At 53.6% G+C, this 17,722-nt stretch overlaps 1 protein-coding gene across 2 annotated transcripts in view; it reads right to left on the bottom strand.

The window, feature by feature from the left end:
- LOC122377491 (replication factor C subunit 1-like) overlaps window positions 1-14,775 on the bottom strand; it is a 28,031-nt gene extending 13,256 nt beyond the window's left edge. Inside the window, exons 1-9 of one of the 2 annotated variants that reach the window (XM_043357549.1) lie at window positions 14,284-14,775; window positions 11,174-11,363; window positions 10,609-10,772; window positions 9,783-10,418; window positions 9,389-9,568; window positions 8,752-9,220; window positions 8,442-8,510; window positions 8,052-8,201; window positions 137-372 (exon numbers count right to left, since the gene is read on the bottom strand). In XM_043357549.1, the coding sequence (XP_043213484.1) occupies window positions 137-372; window positions 8,052-8,201; window positions 8,442-8,510; window positions 8,752-9,220; window positions 9,389-9,568; window positions 9,783-10,418; window positions 10,609-10,772; window positions 11,174-11,363; window positions 14,284-14,286 (2,097 nt within the window). In that variant the 5' untranslated portion in view covers window positions 14,287-14,775. The remainder of the gene's footprint in view (window positions 1-136; window positions 373-8,051; window positions 8,202-8,441; window positions 8,511-8,751; window positions 9,221-9,388; window positions 9,569-9,782; window positions 10,419-10,608; window positions 10,773-11,173; window positions 11,364-14,283) is intronic. The other variant, XM_043357548.1, reaches the window with a different exon arrangement.
- Window positions 14,776-17,722: the final 2,947 nt, after the last annotated feature.

Raw genomic sequence — 17,722 nt, 5'->3', positions numbered from 1 at the left:
ACCTGTAAATAACGCATGATACTCTAAATCATACACCATACATAACCAAACTCAGCAACCCAGTATCCACACAAAACAAAGTCAATCAGAACCAGCCCCTCCCTCCCTCTGCTCTCTCCCCCACAGCCGCTCTCACCCTGATCTGTTCGAGGCGCGGTTTGTTGATGCGCAGGTCGAAGCAGTACTGGGACAGACTGCGGATCTTGGGGTGGTGGCGGTCGTTGCACATACAGACGACGGGCACGCGTGAGGCCCGGATCAGCTGGATGATGGCCGCCACGCCGCCGCGGTCCTCGTTCCCGGCCATCCCATCCACCTCGTCCATGAGAAGGACGTGCCGCTCCGTCAGCCGGCCGCCGGAGCCGCCCGAGCCTGCGGGACAACAGCGGGGTGGGGGAGGATGGCGTCAGGTAGCAGGCAGACGTACTCTTTTAATTACGGAGCGAGCGAAGCGAGCGTAGTCTTTCCTTAGATTAACGGAAATTTCTGAGTACCAGTATTGTGAGAGTGTTAACTAATAGCTCTGCGTGTGTCCGCTAGGTGGCAGGCCGGTAGCGAGCATCTGACCGGTCACTGCGCCAATAAACAGTACGCGGCTAGACACGAGCGAGTGCGTTTGTGCAGACGGAGCGCGGACGAGTACGAGAGACGGAGCGAACTCACACATGGCGCAGCCGACCGAGAACCCCGGCGGGGGCCCGGCCGCTAGTGACGATGAGAGTGAGCACGGTGCTGTGGTTGCCTTACCAGCGCAGTGGTTAAGTCGATTGACACAACCTGATAAACTCGACCTCTCTGTGGACAGAGGAGCCGCCTTCAAGACGTGGAAAACGCGATGGACCGACTTCGTCACACTTTCTGGCCTGACCGCACAGCCCAAGGCGGTGCAGTTGGCGATGCTGCGATCCTGCCTCTCGGACGACACCGTCCATATCGTCGAGAATATGGGGCTGTCAAGGTCAGACGGCGAGAACGTCAGCAAAATCATCGAGAATCTGGAGCGACACGCTATAGGACAAGTCAGCCAGGTGATGCAAAGGCGAGCATTCAACCTGAGAATCCAACAGGACGGCGAGACATTCGACGACTATGTGACGTGTCTCAGAGACTTGAGCAGGGACTGTGGATATTGTGATCGGTGCAGAGACAGCCTTATTCGCGATCGCATTGTAGTGGGTATCCGTGATGCGGATGTCATCAGGCGTTTGTGTGCCATCCAAAGTCTGACTCTGGACGAGGCGATAAACATTTGTCGGTCAGAGGAGTGTGCGGCGCGCGACGCCCTTCAGATCGCGGACGGCAGCGTTGGCCCGGGCGTGGCGGCTGCGCAGCGTGGCCGGTCGGTGGTGCCGCCCGCGGGCACGGTCGGTCGAGGTCGGCGGCCGGACCGTGACGTCACTGACCGCGTTTGGACTGGGCCGGTGGATCGGCGCCGGGCACAGCCCGCCCCTCCCCGTGCGGCCCGGCCCGCTGCCGACCGGCAGTCACGTGATCGCCCGGGCGAGGCCTGTCGCCGCTGCGGCCGCGGGCGATGCCGGGGAGAGAACAGCTGCCCCGCCATTGACAGCGAGTGTTTTCGCTGCGGTGAATACGGCCATTGGGGCCGTATGTGCGACAGGAGACTGGGGCCGAGAAGGGCCAATGCGGTATCCGTCGGTGAGAGCGCCTGTGAAGACGACTGTACTCAGCTGAATATGGTGACGGTGAACGGTGTTCAGCACAGATCGGCGCCGACGGTTGCAGTGGACGTGTTCGGTACCAGGCGCGGGAAGTTGCGAGCTCTTCCAGACACTGGAGCCGACATCAGCCTGGCCGGCCCTGAGTTTGCAGAGACGTTCGGCCGTGGTCGCATGACACCTTCAACAGTGCGTCCGATGGTGGTCGACGGCCGATCCTGTGACTCCATAGGCAAGGTGGAGGTCACAATCAGGATGGGAGACATCGAAGTCAACGAGCAGGTCCACATCATTCCTGGAGTCAAGCGTCTGATCCTGTCGTGGAAGACGACGCAGCGCCTCGGCATCATTCCAGAGGACTACCCCGAACAGAAGTGGAACATTCCTCAGGACATCACGGCAGCGGTATCGGCGCGGCGGACAATCACACGGCCAGCCGAGCGGCAGACGGCGGCGCTCGGCCCGCCGGTGGAGCGGCAGACGGCGGCGCTCGGCCCGCTATCCGAGCGGCAGACGGCGGCGTTCGGCCCGCCGGTGGAGCGGCAGACGGCGGCGCTCGGCCCGCCGGTGGAGCGGCAGACGGCGGCGCTCGGCCCGCCGGTGGAGCGGCAGACGGCGGCGCTCGGCTCGCCGGTGGAGAGGCAGACGGCGGCGCTCGGCCTGCTATCCGAGCGGCAGACGGCGGCGCTCGGCGCGCCAGCGGAGCAGCGGGCAGCGCGGACCGGCGCCCCAGGGCCAGCGGAGCAGCGGGCGGCGCGGTCCGGAGCACCAGGGCCAGCTGAGCAGCGGGCGGCGCGGTCCGGAGCACCAGGGCCAGCTGAGCAGCGGGCGGCGCCGGCCAGCGCACCGACGGAGCAGTGGGCGGCATTGCTCCGCGAGTACAACGACGTATTCAGCGAGAAGATCAACATCATCCCAGGAGAGAAATACAAGATTGTTCTGAAGGAAGACGCTCAACCGTACGCTGTTCATGCTCCTCGGCGCATTCCGTTCGCTCTCAGGGAGCCCCTGAAGAAGGAACTGGATAAACTGGAGAAGGATGGTATGATTATACCAGTGACGACACCGACAGAGTTTTGTGCACCAATTGTCGTGGCTCCCAAAAAGGACGGAGGCATCCGCATGTGCGTCGATTTCACGAAGCTCAACAAATCTGTGCGCAGAGAACTGTACCAGTCTAACACCCCGGCAGAGTGTGTGGCGTCGATCGTCGACTCTGCGAGATGGTTCAGCGTCTTCGACGCCTCCAAGGGGTATCACCAGTGTCCGCTGGAAGAAGAGAGCCAGCCACTGACCACATTTATAACGCCCTTCGGGCGTTTCATGTGGACGAGGGCTCCATTCGGAATCAGCTCGATCTCCGAATTCTTCAACCGGAGGATGGACGAGTGCTTCAGAGATATCCCAGGCATTCAGCGCATCGTCGACGACGTTTTGATCTGTGGTGCTACCAAAGAAGAGCTGGAGGACCGTGTCCGCCTCTTCCTGGAGAGGTGTCGCGCGCGCGGTGTGACGCTGAACGTGAAGAAAGCGCAGCACATGCTACCGGAGGTGCGCTTCGCAGGCTTCTTGGTGACACATGGTGGTTACAGGCCGGACCCAGAGCTGCTACGAGCCATCGCCGCCTTCCCTGAGCCACAGAACGTGACGGACCTGAGGAGTTTCTTCGGACTCGTTAATCAAGTCGCGCCCTTCTCGGAAGAAGTGACGCATCATCTGGAGCCACTGCGCCACCTACTGAGCACCAAGCGAAGCTTCTGTTGGGACAACTGCCACCAGTCAGCGTTCGAAGCAGCTCGACTGGCGCTATCATCGACAAGGAGCCTGGGATACTTCGATCTCACCAGGCCGACGCTGCTATCTACTGATGCCAGCAGACTTCATGGACTGGGTTTCATCCTTCAACAGAAGCAGCAGAACGGAGAGTGGCGCGTGATCCAGGCTGGGTCACGGTCACTGACGGATGCTGAAACGCGATATGCCACAATTGAGCTGGAGCTCTTGGCAGTGGCGTGGGCAGTCAGCCGCAAGTGTCGACTCTTTCTGAGTGGAATGCAGCACTTCGACATCCTGGTTGACCACCGTCCATTGATCAGCATATTGAACTCCAAGAACATGGACGAGATTGAAAATTCGAGACTACAACGCCTTCGAGGGCGTATCAGCATGTACAACTTCACGGCAAGCTGGACGAAGGGGAAGGAGCACCAGGCAGCTGACGCCCTGTCGAGATCACCTGTCGACTCTCCGACGGCTGAAGACGAGCTGGCTGAAGACGACACGATAGCCAGCATCAACGCAGTGGTATGCAGCGCTCTGGAAGAAGCACAGTCAGACATTCGTCTGGATGACGTGCGGCGCGCGGCCGACCACGATGAAGAGGCCAGGCAGCTGATCCAGACGGTCCTCACTGGCTTTCCGGCGAGTAAGACGGACCTCCCGGAAGTCATCCGACCGTACTGGGCAGTGCACGATCGGCTGACGGTGGAAGACGGTGTTGTTCTGTGTGGATGTCGGCTAGTCATACCAAGACCGATGCGAGCAGCAGTTCTCACTGAGTTACACGCATCACACATGGGGAAAGAAAAAACGAAAAGTCGAGCGCGCCAGGCCGTGTACTGGCCCGACCTAGATAATGATATAGAAAATATCACGAGAAGATGTGCGGCATGTCAAGCGGAGCTGCCGTCACTCCCCAAGGAACCCTACCTCAGGAGGAGTCCTCCTTCACGTCCGTTCCAGCACCTATGTACAGACCTCTTCCAGCACGCGGGTCAGTACTTCATGGTGGCGGTGGATCCGTTCTCGGGGTGGCAGTTCTCACGGCACCTGGGAAGAACGATGAAATCAGCTCGGGTGATCGCAGAGCTAAAAAGTATATTCTGCACGGTGGGAGCACCCGAGACAATCTTCAGTGACGGTGGCCCACAGTATACGTCTAGGGCCTTCAAGCAGTTCATGGAGCAGTGGAAAGTGGAGCACGTCATCTCATCGCCGCATTACCCTCAGTCAAATGGACGAGCAGAAGCTGGGGTCAAGGCCGCAAGCAAGCTGATTCGCAGGTGTTGGAAGTCGCCTGGTGGATTGGACATCGACGCGTGGACCCGCGGCGTACTGCAGCAGAGAAACACACCGGGACCGGGCGGCAGGAGTCCGGCTCAGATAGTGTTCGGCCGACCAGTCCGAGACACTCTGCCGGCTCACCGACGTGTCTTCGATCCTCGCTGGCAAAGATCGGCTGATGAAGCTGACACAGCTGCCGCCGATCTGAAGGACGACTCAGAGCGGCGCTACAATCAGCACGCCAGAAATCTGCCTGTCCTGCGCGTCGGCAGCCAGGTGATGGTGCAGAACCACGTCAACAAACGCTGGGACCGCTGCGGAGTGATTACTGAAGTTGACGGCAGGAGGCGGAGGTACTTCATCCGGCTCCCCAGCGGACGTGTCCTCACCAGGAACCGCAGGTTCCTTCGCCAGCGATACGCTTACTCGGAACCGCACGCAGTCAGCTCCCCGGCGGTGGAAGAGGAGCAGACGAGACTGAAACCTGCACAGGCTGCGCAGCAGCTACGACGGCAGCAGCAGCAGCAGCAGCAGCAGACGAGTCTGAAACCTGCACAGACTGAGCGGCGGCAACAGCAGCAGCAGCAGCCACTGAGGCGATCGACGAGAATAAAGAAACAGACGCGCAGACTCATCGAGGAAATGTGAAATATTCCCCGACTCTGTCGTTAGTTTGCGAATATTTCATGACTGTGTAAGGTGAATGTTCTCAGCAACTTGAGTTATTACCCAGGGAGTGAGGTGTTTGGTTCTATCATTGCGGTGTTCTGGTGTTAGGCACTTTCTGTGCCGCTTTGAACTGTCCGTTGAGTTCCGTCTATTTTGGACTAATCGTCTTTTATTTTCTGTATTTATTTTTTCGTTGTTCACCGCTCTGGTGATTTGATTGTCTCAATGTTTATTCATATATTTAGATTGAAACTGGTGTGGGGGTGTGAGAGTGTTAACTAATAGCTCTGCGTGTGTCCGCTAGGTGGCAGGCCGGTAGCGAGCATCTGACCGGTCACTGCGCCAATAAACAGTACGCGGCTAGACACGAGCGAGTGCGTTTGTGCAGACGGAGCGCGGACGAGTACGAGAGACGGAGCGAACTCACACAAGTATAACGCCTTTTGGGGCGACTAACGGAGCGAGCGAGAGGGTGGGCCTTGCACGTGCGAAATTGCGAGGGGGTACCTCCAACTGACTTGTGCACGGCACCCTACTAACTGGTCTCTAGCGATGTGCCAAATTTGGGCACAATCGGCCCAGCCGTTCTCGAGATCTGGAAGCGGCACCCTGCACGTGCGCACGTGCAAAATGGGTCCCAACTGACTTGTGCACGGCACCCTACTAACCGGTCCCTAACCGTGTACCAAATTTGAGCGCAATCGGTCCAGCCGTTCTCGAGATCTGGAAACGACCCCTGCACGTGCGCACGTGCAGCAGCACCCAAACTCTGGCACATGTATATGCAGTGCCTGGTGGGTGCCTACCTACATGCCAACTTTCAGCGCAATCGGCCAAGTAGTTTCCGAGATATTGCAACAATTACAAAAGTGACACCTCTTCGTTTTGCACGTGGCACGTGCATAAGGGGTCACCCACATGCATCGGGAATAGTCCAATACTTGGTAGAAGGAATGAAGCTACCCTACAAAAATTACCGCGTGTAAATCGGTCAAGTGGTTGCTGAGATATAAGCCTCGCAAAAGCGTGACCACGGCCGGCCGGCCGCTCATACTCGGAAATTTCCGTTAATCTAAGGAAAGACTACGTTCGCTTCGCTCGCTCCGTAATGAGCGGCCGGCCGGCCTGCCGGCCGGCCGGCCGTGGTCACGCTTTTGCGAGGCTTATATCTCAGCAACCACTTGACCGATTTACATGCGGTAATTTTTGTAGGGTAGCTTCATTGCTTCTACCAAGTATTGCACTATTCCCGATGCATGTGGGTGACCCCTTATGCACATGCCACGTGCAAAACGAAGAGGTGTCACTTTTGCAATTGTTACGGAGCGAGCGAAGCGAGCGTACTCTTTCCTTAGATTAACGGAAATTTCTGAGTATGAGCGGCCGTCCGGCCGGCCGGCCGGCCGTGGTCACGCTTTTGCGAGGCTTATATCTCAGCAACCACTTGACCGATTTACACACGGTAATTTTTGTAGGGTAGCTTCATTCCTTCTACCAAGTATTGGACTATTCCCGATGCATGTGAGTGACCCCTTACGCACGTGCCACGTGCAAAACGAAGAGGTGTCAGTTTTGTAATTGTTGCAATATCTCGGTAACTACCTGGCCGATTGCGCTGAAAGTTGGTATGTAGGTAGGCATCCGCTAGGCAATGCATATCCATGTGCCAGAGTTGGGGTGCTGCTGCACGTGCGCACGTGCAGGGGTCGTTTCCAGATCTCGAGAACGGCTGGACCGATTGCGCTCAAATTTGGTACACGGTTAGGGACCAGTTAGTAGGGTGCCGTGCATAAGTCAGTTGGGATCCATTTTGCACGTGCGCACGTGCAGGGTGCCGCTACCAGATCTCGAGAACGGCCGGGCCGATTGTGCTCAAATTTGGCACATCGCTAGAGACCGGTTAGTAGGGTGCCGTGCACAAGTCAGTTGGAGGTACTCCCTCGCAATTTCGCACGTGCAAGGCCACCCTCTCGCTCGCTCCGTTAGTCGCCCCAAAAGGCGTTATACTGGTTGCAATATCTCGGTAACTACTGGGCCGATTGCGCTGAGAGTTGGCATGTAGGTAGGCACCCACTAGGCAATGCATATCCATGTGCCAGAGTTGGGGTGCTGCTGCACGTGCGCACGTGCAGGGGTCGTTTCCAGATCTCGAGAACGGCTGGACCGATTGCGCTCAAATTTGGTACACGGTTACGGAGCAGTTAGTAGGGTGCCGTGCACAAGTCAGTTGGGACCCATTTTGCACGTGCGCACGTGCAGGGTGCCGCTTCCAGATCTCGAGAACGGCTGGGCCGATTGTGCTCAAATTTGGCACATCGCTAGAGACCGGTTAGTAGGGTGCCGTGCACAAGTCAGTTGGAGGTACCCCTCGAAATTTCGCACGTGCAAGGCTCACCCTCTCGCTCGCTCCGTTAGTCACCCCAAAAGGCGTTATACTGGTGTGTATAACTACGTTAACTAAAACGTTATACGGCAGATGGGACGAACGGTCGGACTCTTACCCAGTTACTTCCAATGCAGTCAGGCAGCAGGCCTATTTCTAGTACGCTCAACATTGTTTACCACCTACCTGATAACAAGACGTCGCTAGGACTAGGTCAGTCTAATCCCAAGGTCGTCACATTGTTCCCTCCCTCCACGCACCTGCCGCCTGGAAGGCGTGCCCGAGCGAGCTCATCTGCAGACAATCGGTGTACTTTTCCAGCAGCTTCTTGGAGCGCGAGTCGGAGGCGTTCAGTTCCACCACCTCAAAGCCCAGCTCCTGACACACCAGGTGGGCGGTGGTCGTCTTTCCTGGGGAGAGGAGGGGACGGGCAAACTGAGGGGCAAGTGGCTAAGATGCAATACAAAAATCAGAGCATTCGTATACGATGAAATTCCAAAACCATATTAAATCATTTTCAGCTTAAATGTAGGTACTAAAATAAAGCCGCTGTTACTATACACTCCCCTCAATTTACTTAAAACAAAAAACCAGAGTGAAGAGGGTGCGGGGTAAAAATAGGTACGGCTGTGCTTCGGAGTCATCCTTACCCACGCCCGGTGGGCCCGACAGAAGAGCAGCCTTGAAATTGGAACCGTCGTCGTTGAAGCCTTGGTTATCTGTGGAACAAATAAAACCGATGGGGAAACGCTTCTCGAGCACATTTTCATTCAATACTTGAAAAATCATTTTAAAAATCGTTCAAAGATCATATAAAATCATTGGCATCACAAGGCATGTAGCACTCATGTCCGGATATTTAAAGTCGCAGCTCAGTGAACCACATCTCACCAGCGATATAACGGCATAACAACTATGCTTTTACTGATCATCAATGCACGGTACCGTAGCAATACTCACAGGCCTTGACTTTGACCTTGTTGGCGCCGGAGTGGAAGCGATGCCAGCGCTGCAGCCACTGCTTCAGCTTGTTCATCGCCGACTTGTCTCCCTGCTGACCGATGATGTTCTTTGACGACTTGGGCTTGTACTTGTCCACCCACATTTGTGTCTCCAACACGCCGTCAGGCGGAGGGACCGCCGCGGCGGCAGCAGAGGGGGCGCCAGAGTCGCTCTTACCACCCTTCTGTACTACCGGCTCCGACTCCGGCTCCGACTTTACCGCGCCCGGAGCCGGTTTGGCCGGCTCCGGACCAGAGTCGGCAGTTCTCCGGATCGGCTCCGGGGATCCCAGGGAGTCCTGACTGGTGCCGACCCCGGAGTCGGCGCTGACGGTCTCCAGCTCCGGCTTACCGTGCGTCTTGGAGCGCTCACGGATGAGGTTGAACAGACCCTCCTCATCCAGTACCTTCGTACCGACCTTCTTGGCCTATAGAAGACCATACAGTTTGAATTAACGGATAAGCATTGCCTGTTGTTCAAATACTCTTCTATTTAAAACGTAAAGTTATTGTTCTAAAGCATAACATACACTCAATTTCGCATTTTGTCACCAGTCACATTCAGCAAAGCTAAACATTTGCTCACGCTGACTAACCTTTTCCGTTTTGCTTTGGCCGGGTTCGTCGCCGACAATGAGGTACGACGTATTACGACTGACACTGGTGGTGACCTTTGCCCCGAGGCCCTTACAGAGGTCAGCGGCCTCCTCTCGTCCCAGTGAGTCGAGCAGACCAGTCAGAACCAGCGTCAGGCCCGCCAGACAGCCGGGAGAGCCCTGCAGAGACGGGGTCAAACACGAATCAAAACATTTCGAAAAAAGGTAGCACTTCCACCACAAAATTATAAATGCAAGGAATAACATAAATCTAATGAACAGCCTAGTTGTGGTCATAAAAAGCAGCAGTTTATGGAAAATAGAATAGAATCACGTAGATTGGTTTACCATGTGATTTTTCTACACAACATTCACATGAATAGCCGGTGCTTACCTCGGGCACCTCCCTGGCGCCGGGGTTCTTCGGTCCGGCGTGCTGCCTCTCCAGAAACTTCCTGTAGTTTTCCGCCTTCTTCTGGCGCACCTCGTCCGGCGTGGCCGCCTCCGTCGCCGGCTTACTCTTCTTGGCCTTCGGCGTGCTGTCCTCAGGCTCTGAGCCCTTCCTTTTACCAGGCGTCTTCTCCTTTAGTGGGGTCTTCTTCTTCTTGTCCGGTGTCTTATCTTTCTTGGGTGATTTTTCCTCTTTGACTTGTGATCCTCCGGCATCAGCGGCATCCTTAGTTGAAGGCTTCTCTGGTGTCTTTTTGGATCGCGCCTCATGCTTCTCAGCTGAATCCTTATTCGATTTACCGTTCTTCTCCGACGCCTTCTGTTTGGGTGGGCTCTGTGTCTGCGATGGCGCGTCGCCCCGGATTTTGGTCGGCCCGTCGTCCTCGTCACTGGCGGAGAGTTCAGCGGCGGCCGACGAGGAGGCGGCGCCCGAGGCCGGCGCCTTCCCCTTCAGCCGCGCCACTTTAGCCGCCAGCGTCAGTGTCTCGCCGGACGGCCTGTCGGCGGCCTCGGTCTTGGGTGGAAGGTCCAGCTGCTCCAGGGTCTTGGAGAAACTGGCGTCATCCGCATGGGACTTTGGCTGCAGCAGAATGAAACGAGCACAGGTCAGGATGGTGCCACTAAGTAAAATATTGCTTTTATAAGAACTATCAATGAATCGAGCATCCACAGTAAAATTTCAGGTGGCAATCGTCCACTGCTACGTTTTAGTTTTTCTTCAATATTTACAGATACTATGCAGCTATATAAGCCACAAAAATAGTTAAAACCTTTTTGGGCTGTTTTGGGGTTTCAGAGGACTTCGGTTTCGCAGAGCCGAAGAAATCGTCCGCTGAAACTGGTTTGAGATGTTTCCCGTTTGCCTCCTTTTTGGAATCATCCTTTTCCTTTTTCTTTTTTGGAGTTGGTGCCTTCTTCACGAAATCCTCTTCATCTGGAGCAAAACACAAAAACTGCAGGACATGCGAAAACGGCTGAAAGGGTCTCACTTGCATTTAACGGGGTGTTGATGAATGATGAGGATGTTGTTAAATGATTTGATGAATGAATGACTCACGCTGTTCAACATTTTGCCAAAGATGTCACTATGCATTAAATGCTTATCTTATGACTTGTACTCACACAATGAGCACATGTGGAGAATAGTAAGGAACTGTGGGTGTTCGGGCACCGCAAATCCACCGCCCCAGGCCAGCGCGGGTGACCTTGACCCTCGCCATCCGTTGGGGCTCCAAAGCAAAGCCGGCCAATGCTCCCCCTATGACTGTGTGCAATAGCGGACAATTGCTTATAAATCAATTAAAACTGCACCTAACGCACGAAAAAAAAACTCACCGGAGTCGACGATACGTGAGGGCCGCTTTCGTTTCTTGTTTTGCGTCTCGGTGTCCGAGTCCGAGTCCGAGATGATGGTCACCGGGGCGGCCTTCTTCTTCTCCGCTGAAGAAGGCTTCTTTCCGAACATGGACCGGATGTCCGCCTGCTTCATGGAGGACGCGCCGAAGTAGCTTCGTATGTCGCGCGGCTAGACAAGGCAAAACAGTACAAAACATGAACATCATATGTAAGTATGTACAGGTCTCGCGGGTTTTAACGGTAGGTTTTGCACCTAGAAAATTTAGGGTACTTCAGGCTACATCTTCGTCGTCTTAATCAAGTGTTAACGATGCGATCGACTTGTTGGTTCACAAGCCGGTCATGATGTTGTAAAATGGCTTCATCGTATAGATCGATTCGTTTCTGACATATAGCCGGAAATGTAAAAGTGTCAAACCTACCGCTTAATCTCGCGAGAGCCGTACATGTACCGAATTTACACATGACTCTCATACCTACATGGTACAATCCTTCCGAAGACTTGAGGCACGGTAATAGAGGAGCGCGGCTGCGGACGGTGCCTAACACCAAGTGGCGTGATACCTAGGTATCCTCCATCAACTGTTCGAGCTAATAGACGGTGTTTTATAGTGAGGAACGACTCATTTTCGCTCGGTCTTCTACATCTTAGCTTTTGCCTCTATCCTCTAGCCTCAAACCAATCCTCAAGCCTGACAGCGGTAGGTACAGTAAACACTGCCGGTGGTTGTGAACATCGGAGGCCCCCATCCGCTTAAGAGGAGGCCCCGATCGACCTTTCCAGCGCGCGGTATCCATCCGCCGCTGGACATCGGAGCTGGCCTCCGCACGAGCGCAGCGGCACCCTCACCGAGACTCCACTCCGAGCCACGACGAGCTGGACAGGTGGGGCCAGGCCACCCTGTCCCAGCTCCGCACGGGCTACTGTCCACTGGTGCGAGCCACAGCTCATCGCCTCGGCCTGGTCGAAGACCCGACCTGCCGAGCCTGCGGCGAGGAGGTAGACGTACACGTAGAGGACGTGCCGGGTCCGGGTGCCCCGCACACGTGGCGGCGAGGGCCGGTTTCTAGGGGCACTGTCCGACCATGGCGGAAGTGCTCTCGGGGCCGGTCCAGCACATCATCGAGTTTTTGCAGAGAGTGGGGCGGGTGCAGGTCGCCACCGACCCGCCCCCTCCCCCACCCCCCGGCCTTGCCCTAGGCACGGTCCGTGACCGCGCAGAAGAAAAGGTTGGAGGCCAGCCGCGCCAGTGCTGAGCGGCGAAGGAGTGGACGATCCGGAGGAGTGTCTGAAGACGAACTGGAGTACATCGTGCGACTCCGCGAGAACTCTGAGTACCTACATCGTACGACTCCGCCAGAACTCTGAGTACATCGTGCGACTCCGCGAGAACTCTGAGTACATCGTGCGACTCCGCGAGAACTCTGAGTACATCGTGCGACTCCGCGAGAACTCTGAGTACATCGTGCGACTCCGCGAGAACTCTGAGTACATCGTGCGACTCCGCGAGAACTCTGAGTACCTACATCGTGCGACTCCGCGAGAACTCTGAGTACATCGTGCGACTCCGCGAGAACTCTGAGTACATCGTGCGACTCCGCGAGAACTCTGAGTACATCGTGCGACTCCGCGAGAACTCTGAGTACATCGTGCGACTCCGCGAGAACTCTGAGTACATCGTGCGACTCCGCGAGAACTCTGAGTACATCGTGCGACTCCGCGAGAACTCTGAGTACATCGGACGGGATGTGCGATACATTCCCAGGAGTGTGATGCCGGCTTTACAGCTGCAGGCTTTGCAACTTTTGCAGCTCTGCAGCTGCTGTCTCTATCGCTGCAATTCAAGGCCTGCTGAGTTCCATATACGGTCAAATGCAAAATAGTAGCTCAACATAAACCTTGTATTTCTATATTTGAAATCTACCCTAGCAGTCATGCCCCAATGGGGCATGGGGCATGGGGCATGAGGCATGGGGCAGGGTGAGGGTCATGGGGCAGCCTCATGCACATTAAAAACAAATCAAATCCATGTTCTGTGAAAAAAATACCAATTAACCTTTTGGTTTAAATGGGGATATTAGTTCACAAAATGTTTTTTTAAATAAATATAGTCTGAACCTTTTGAATGGAAGGATTCACAAGGAGAGCCCCTGCTCAGCAAAGCTTGTTGGCTGTTGCATTGACCCTGCCCTCTACCCTCCGATCACAAAATTCCTGTTCTATGGCAGAATTATGAGTCCAAAGTTTAACATGCGCACATAGCCATGTGTGGCCTGTCCCCTCACTGACATTGACTAGCTACGGGCTATGGCCTACCGCCAACAGCAACCACTCCTGTCAGGAGGCCCATAAATGATAAACATCAAGCGTCTGTCGCGCTTCAAACCGGACGGTTATAGTTGGAAATGCATGCTCTGGGCCATACTATTAACTGGATTATTTGCCAGCTGGGGCCCAAATAGAATGTTTGCCTATGTGTAACACGAATAGGATGTACTCCGTATCATTATGTTACCTCGCTGGTTTTTGTTGCTATCGTGATAATGTTATTGCCATTTTGTTTGCAAGCGCAAATTCCAGTTAATACTATTGTCTGCCTGTTCACCGTTACATGTTTATCGAACTGGCGCGCTTTATGTTATATGGGTTCCTTATCTATCTTTTCACTTGCCTATATCCTATCAGACTGCTAGTGCTAAGTAGGCGGGACCCGACAAGGTGAGTTGACAAGGTGAGTTGTATGGTGGCGCCATGCTAGTGGAGCTTGTTATGTATCAATGCTAGATATAAAAGACCAAATATCTACCTATTAATTTCTCTATTTGTACCGTATTTTACATGCACATGTCCATCTACATTCTACTACCGTGTTTATCGCTATATATTAATGGCTATCATATGTCACTAGCTGGCCAGCCAGCTGATTCAATCCAGTTGGTAGCAAGGCCCGTGCTCTCAACACATGGGGTCAAACGCTCTACTGACTAAGCTACGGGACAGGCAAATGTGCCTGCAGCAATTAAGCATTTCATTTAGCATATTTCTATTTTCATTTAGCATATTTGATTTAGCGTTTTTCTAGGCTTACCATGTTGATGTGGTCGGATCAGAGCAGCTTATGATTCAATTTGATTTATTGGGCTGGAGCTGTTCCTGAGGAGTCTAAGTCCCAGTTTGAATTTCCTCTCAGAGAAGAAAATCAGGCAGCTTTTGCAGTCTACCCAATAATCATTATTTAAGATGCTAGCGAGTCCAGAATTCCGTTGAGCTTGTTGGCTGCTTGTACTCGAGGCATATAAACACACTCTTGCACCGAAACTGCGCACTTTGACTTGCTTCAAGACCAATTCAAGACCCAACTTGCCCTTCACAAAAGCGAGAGACAAATCGGAGAAATTCGCGCCAATAGGTTTGTAAATGTTGCGGGGTTTTTGCCTCATTGGACGCTACCATATTGGCTACCATATGGTCCACAGAATAAAGTATTTTTCCGTCGACAACGAGAAATGTGTCCGAAAATGAACGGAATGATTCAACTTGGGTTCAACGCATGGGCCTCGATTTATTTTCTTTGAAAGATGGCTTCTATTGTCTATACGGCTGTCCCGTTTTATAAAAATGCTGATTTCATCTGCGTGCTTGTAGCTGTATTTCTCACCAGTAGCGGCGGAACACCTTGAACGGGGGCACTGTCGACTTTTGGTCTCATTCTTTCCATGCAACGCCCATAGGGCTAATGTTGAAATGCTAACAGCAAAGGGGGCACGGTGCCCCGGTGCCCTCCCCGTTCCGCCGCCTTCACTAGCATTTGGTAATCGGTATCGATTATCGGATTATCGTCACCGGTGAAGGTAAAAAGTACAGAAAAAGTTTCGGCAGAAATGTTACGTCCTCTGCTGCTCATAATCGCAGCGGGTACATAGAGGGCGAAGGCCATATTACGTATTACGGTACATAAACCTAGCCTTCCAGGCGGTGGGGGGGGGGGCAATTTTTTGCCCCCCCTTTAGTTTTTTCGATATATCTCGAGAACCGCTGCGCCGATCGTCACCAAACTTTCAGTACCCTCCCGGGAGCAGCTAGCGCACATGGTGACCAAAAATTTTTCCAAAGGCTACGATAGGTTGGCCGCTAATGACGTCAGAGTGACGTCATTTTTGCCATTTTCGACCCAAAAAAAGGTTTCGCGGGAAGAGCTGTCAGCAGGGGCGTAGGCAGGGGGGGGGCCACTGGGCCATGGCCCCCCCCCCCCTTGGGCGCCGAAGGCGCCCTTTGCGATTGGAGGGCGCCGAAGGCGCCCTCCAATCGCAAATGCAATTGTGATATAATCGAATCGAAAAACAATCGCGACTGGAGGGCGCCCTCCAATCGCGAATGTGTTTACAGGGAAAATACGGATGGAGGGCGCCCTCGGAGGACGCCCATTCCAAATACGCCCTCCAAATACGGTTGGAGGGCTCCCTCGGGCGCCCTCCAACCACATTTGTAGGCTGTAGCTCTCTAAGCGTAACGGTGGTCGCCTATGTAAGCCGCTGTCCTGTAAATAAGCGCCCTCTCACCCGAAGGCGCCCTCCTGTAGGTCGCCACCCTGCTACACATTGCCGCCCTTCTGCTGATCGGCGTCCTCATAATTATTGGCGCTCTCCTACCTATTGAGCCCTCATGTGAAATTTTGAAGGCCGCCTTTCTCCCTTTTGGCACCCTCTTGTTCAGTGCCGCCCTCCTACCTATTGGTTCCCTAGTCCTTCCTGTTGAATGTTAATCGGGGCACTTCTCCTATTGGCGCCCTCGTGTAGATCGCCGCCCTCCTAACCACTGGCACCCTCCTGTTGATCACCGCCCTCCTATCCACTGGCACCTTCCTGTTGACCAGCGCCCTCCGCACAGACGCCCTCCTGTTCGTGTCATCCTCTTGAGCAAAGGCGCCCTCCTCACCATTGCCACCCCCATTTTAATCGTCACCCTTCCGCTCATTGGCGACTTCCAGTTGATGACCGCCCTCCCACCTATTGGCGACCTCTTGTTGATCGCCACCCTCCTATTGGTGCTCTCCTGTTCCTCGCCACCCTCTTACCTGGTGGCGCCCTCCTGTTGATTGTTGATCGGCGCCCTCCTACCTATTGGTGCCCTCCTGTTGATCGCTGCCCTTCTATCCATTGGCGCCCTCCTGCTGCTCGCCAACTTCCTACCTATCGGTGCCCTACTGTCGAAACTCGGGATGTTGATCGGGGCTCTTCTACCTATTAGTGCCCTCCTGTGGATCGCAGCCCTTCTACCTATTGGCAACATCCGTTGATCGCTGCCCTCCTATCATTTATTTACTCCTTTGGCATGTTTTTCAACTTAGTCGTTCTATTGCACATAGTTGATGTCTTGCCTGTGAAAACTGCCACAAATGAACGTGCATTCAGCACAATGAATGAAGTATCTATACCTACCAAAACTATCTACGCTCTACGATGCATAAAACACGTCTTTGGTCTTAACGGATTGATCCTACTTTACGTGCATCATGGCATCTATATGGATTACGATTAAGTATTGTCAACAGGTTCGGGCGCAACAGCAGGCATCTGAAGTTTCGGTGATTGAAACTGGTTATGTGGGTACACTGTATGCATCTGTGAGAAGGCTATGAAGGCTGGTCTGAGGTAATTTGGATGATGTTTACGCATCTCGCGCTCCGGTATCAATCCGATACGGTGATCTGGTGCGTAGATATGCCACCGCCAATAAACTTTTATACATCGACACCCATGAGCCAAGCTTTCTGTACAGTTTGTGTGGCAGCGGCCCGACCAAACCTTAGGTATTTTTTACACCTTCAAATTTGGTAAAAGAGCGAGAGGAGCTTTGAACAGTGATCGTATAAAAGGCGTGCCTAAAAAGCGGAGGAAAAGGTTGTTTTCAAAAATTTCGCGCGCCTTCGGCGCAGCATTTCAAGAACACTTGACCTTTTGTGACCTGGAATATAATGAATACACACGATGCAAAATCAATGCAGCACGACCTATACGAGGTTACGCAAAAAAAAAACTGGTGGCATGGTAAAAAACGCCTCCCAACCCCCCAACCCCCACTGAGCGATTTTTTATCTCGCGACCGTATGGCGCCCTTCTTGGGTGAGGTGGCGCCCTCCAAACCCTTGGCCCCCCCCTTCGCGATTTTCTAAATACGCCGCTGGCTGTCAGGCCTACAGCTTTAGAGATACAGAAAATTGTTTTAGACATAAAAGGTGTGAAATTGACAGGGCTACAAAACTGCTATCTCGGTTTTTCGAATTTTTTGGATTTTGACCCCCAAAAATCAAAAAAAAAGATTTTTTGAATATAATAGCCAAAAAATCCAAAAAGTTTTTTGAATTTCGAAAAAACCGGAATATATGTGATAGCCCCTACCGCCTTCTATCTACATACCAAATTTGAGATCGATACCTCTTTTTTTGGCCAAGTTATAGCGAAAAAACTGTTCAAAATTGATGACGTCAAATTTTCAAACTCAATTTTTAGCAATTCTAGACCTCGTAG

Source organism: Amphibalanus amphitrite, unplaced genomic scaffold, assembly GCF_019059575.1.
Source record: "Amphibalanus amphitrite isolate SeventyFive unplaced genomic scaffold, NRLGWU_Aamphi_draft 000046F_arrow, whole genome shotgun sequence".
In the NCBI taxonomy this organism is placed as follows: Eukaryota; Metazoa; Arthropoda; class Thecostraca; order Balanomorpha; family Balanidae; genus Amphibalanus; species Amphibalanus amphitrite.
This window is presented reverse-complemented; position numbering and strand designations above follow the sequence as displayed.